Raw genomic sequence first — 2,500 nt, 5'->3', positions numbered from 1 at the left:
ATATACTTCACAGTACCGTGTTCGTTTACTAAGATATTTACCAGTTAACAGTATAACCAGCGAGATGTATGTCAATTGTTGCATGTTAACTGCTGTGTCCATGGCTAAAGCACTTAACTACCAATACTGTTAGTAGGTACCGCAGTGTAGTATACTTTACTGTACTACACTCATAATCACAACATTAAACCACCAATAGTCAATACAGATAACAGCATCAAGTTATCGTAAGATTTAACTCACTGTTCAATGTCAAACACTAGCATACTTAACTAGTAATAGTACAGCACAACTAATTGTATATAGTTGTTACTATGATGTGGTATAGTTCACTGTACTGTGTACAGCACCTATACATCTATATGGCAAAAGTCCAGTCCACTTAAGAACATGCAGGTGCCAGAGTGTTGTATAGCTTGCCATTGTGTGCACAGTAAGTGTGTCGGTACTTTATTAATCACAGAGTTAGAATCTTCCTGTGGACTTGGAGCATTGATGGAAGCCTTAACAACGCGACCTTAATTCTCTGTTCTATTCATCTCTTTCACTAATTCCAGAATAGACGGGAAAAGAAAGAAATAACGAAGCGATATACTTTAGAAGGAAAAGGAGAGGGGGAGGGAAGAAAAAAAGAAAGAAAGAATGAGAACAATATATTGCCCAGAGACGAAACGATAAGTCAGCAACGTATTTAAAGTCACTAGCTAAGCAGACCGGTACTCTGCTCAATGAACCATGGGTGACTAGATTCTTTACACAGATCTGCTGCGTCGATTGAGTGTGTTAACTTTAAGCAACACTCCTTAAGATGTTTGCTAATAGAAAAAAAAAAGTCAGGAATACAGATGGAAACGGATGAAAAGAAGGCAAAAACTGCACTGATCGATCTAACCACAAAAGGCGTGCCTTTGTGAATGGAGTGAGGGTGCTAAGCTTCAGAACAATATATAGAAGATGGGAATAATTCAGAAGGGTCTGTTTTGGTTATTGATTTATATTTACCTTTTTTTTTTATTATTATTATCATGTGGTAGAGTTGAAAAGTGAGCAATTCAAGTGTGTGAATATTATTTAAGTGTTTTGATATTAGAACATAAATACAATGATTAACTGCATGGATGGTGCATGTAGATGGAGACTGTGAACCGGTTTCAAATCACCCTATGAAAAGTGATGTTTTCACCTCTATATTTAATGTCGTTAACGCAATTTGAGAAATGCATAGACACTCTACATCTCCTATCTATCTTTAAGAAAGCAACTTAAGCTCTCATAAATATACAGTAAATGTATATATACACACATGCGTGTATATTTGTGTTTGTGTGTATATAAATATATATATGTGGGGTGTCTGAGTGTTTCTGTGTGTGTAAATATATGGATATATGACTGTATGTACGTACATACAATAATAGTAGTAGAAGTATTAGTAATGATGATGATGATGATGATGATGATTAATAGTGACAGAAACAATATTAACACCAAAAGGCAGCCTTTATGCCCAACTTAAGATGGCTGTTTTTTAGAACGCTAATTAGACCATTCCATGAAATAATATATATACTGATGTGTCAATTAATTATTTTATTTTCCTTACATCTGCAGATATTCTACAATCGAATGAAGGGTTTACGTTCTCGGGATGAAATGCTTTTATTCAACAATGGAGAGACTCTTGTTCAAATCAACCAAGATACGTCGGATGACAAAGCCGTGTTTCTCAAAACAGAGAAAGGTAAACCTACAAATTCTGATGCATTTCATTTTTTTTTTTTTATAAGGAATGAAGTTCGATATTATGATCTTATAGGTTTGTGTTAAATATAAACATTTATTAATTTGCATCGATTTTGGAACTTGTCATTGATTCTGGGTTTCAACTCAAGACGTTGATAATTTATAAGAACACGTTCATTCTTTTCCCACAAAACCAAGAAGGGTCAGCAATGTAAGTGAAGTGATTTTGATTCCTTCCATTAATCTGGATATTTAAGTCAGGGTACGCTGATACATTTTTTTGGTTATGTGGTAAGAAGTTTGCTTCCATAAATTTGGTTCCTGGTTCATTCCCATTGCATGGCACCTTGGGCAAGTATCTTCTACCATAGCTTCGGACCGACCAAAGCCTTGCGAGTGGATTTGGTTGACGGAAACTGAAAGAAGCAACACACTTGTATAAGTGTGTTGTGTTGTGTATGTATATTTTTGTGTGTGTGTGTGTATCTTTACACACACACACACACACATACATATGTGTGTGGGTGTCTTTGTGCCTATGTTTGTTAACCCACACACACACATACACCTCTTGCCAAACGTTGTTGGTGTATTTACGTCCCTGAAACTTATCGGTTCGGCAAAACAGCCCGACAAAATAAGAACCAGGTTTACAAAACAGAATAAATACCGGACCCGATTTGTCTGACTAAAATTCTTTAAAGGCGGTGCCCCAGCATGGCCGCAGTCTAATGACTGAAATACATAAAAGATTAAA

The 2,500-nt window shown here is 35.9% G+C and overlaps 1 protein-coding gene across 4 annotated transcripts in view; it reads left to right on the top strand.

Moving 5' to 3' along the window:
- The window catches only part of LOC106873115 (uncharacterized), a 148,500-nt gene that overhangs the window by 86,613 nt on the left and 59,387 nt on the right, over nucleotides 1-2,500 (top strand). For all 4 annotated transcript variants that reach the window (XM_089365299.1, XM_089365297.1, XM_089365298.1 and 1 more), the window contains one exon: nucleotides 1,612-1,741. In XM_089365299.1, the coding sequence (XP_089221425.1) occupies nucleotides 1,627-1,741 (115 nt within the window). In that variant the 5' untranslated portion in view covers nucleotides 1,612-1,626. The remainder of the gene's footprint in view (nucleotides 1-1,611; nucleotides 1,742-2,500) is intronic.

The sequence above is a fragment of the Octopus bimaculoides genome, chromosome Z (genome assembly GCF_046866305.1).
Source record: "Octopus bimaculoides isolate indiv1 chromosome Z, ASM4686630v1, whole genome shotgun sequence".
NCBI lineage: Eukaryota > Metazoa > Mollusca > Cephalopoda > Octopoda > Octopodidae > Octopus > Octopus bimaculoides.
The sequence above is the reverse complement of the archived record's forward strand: the minus strand, read 5'-3'. Positions and strand labels throughout refer to the sequence as shown.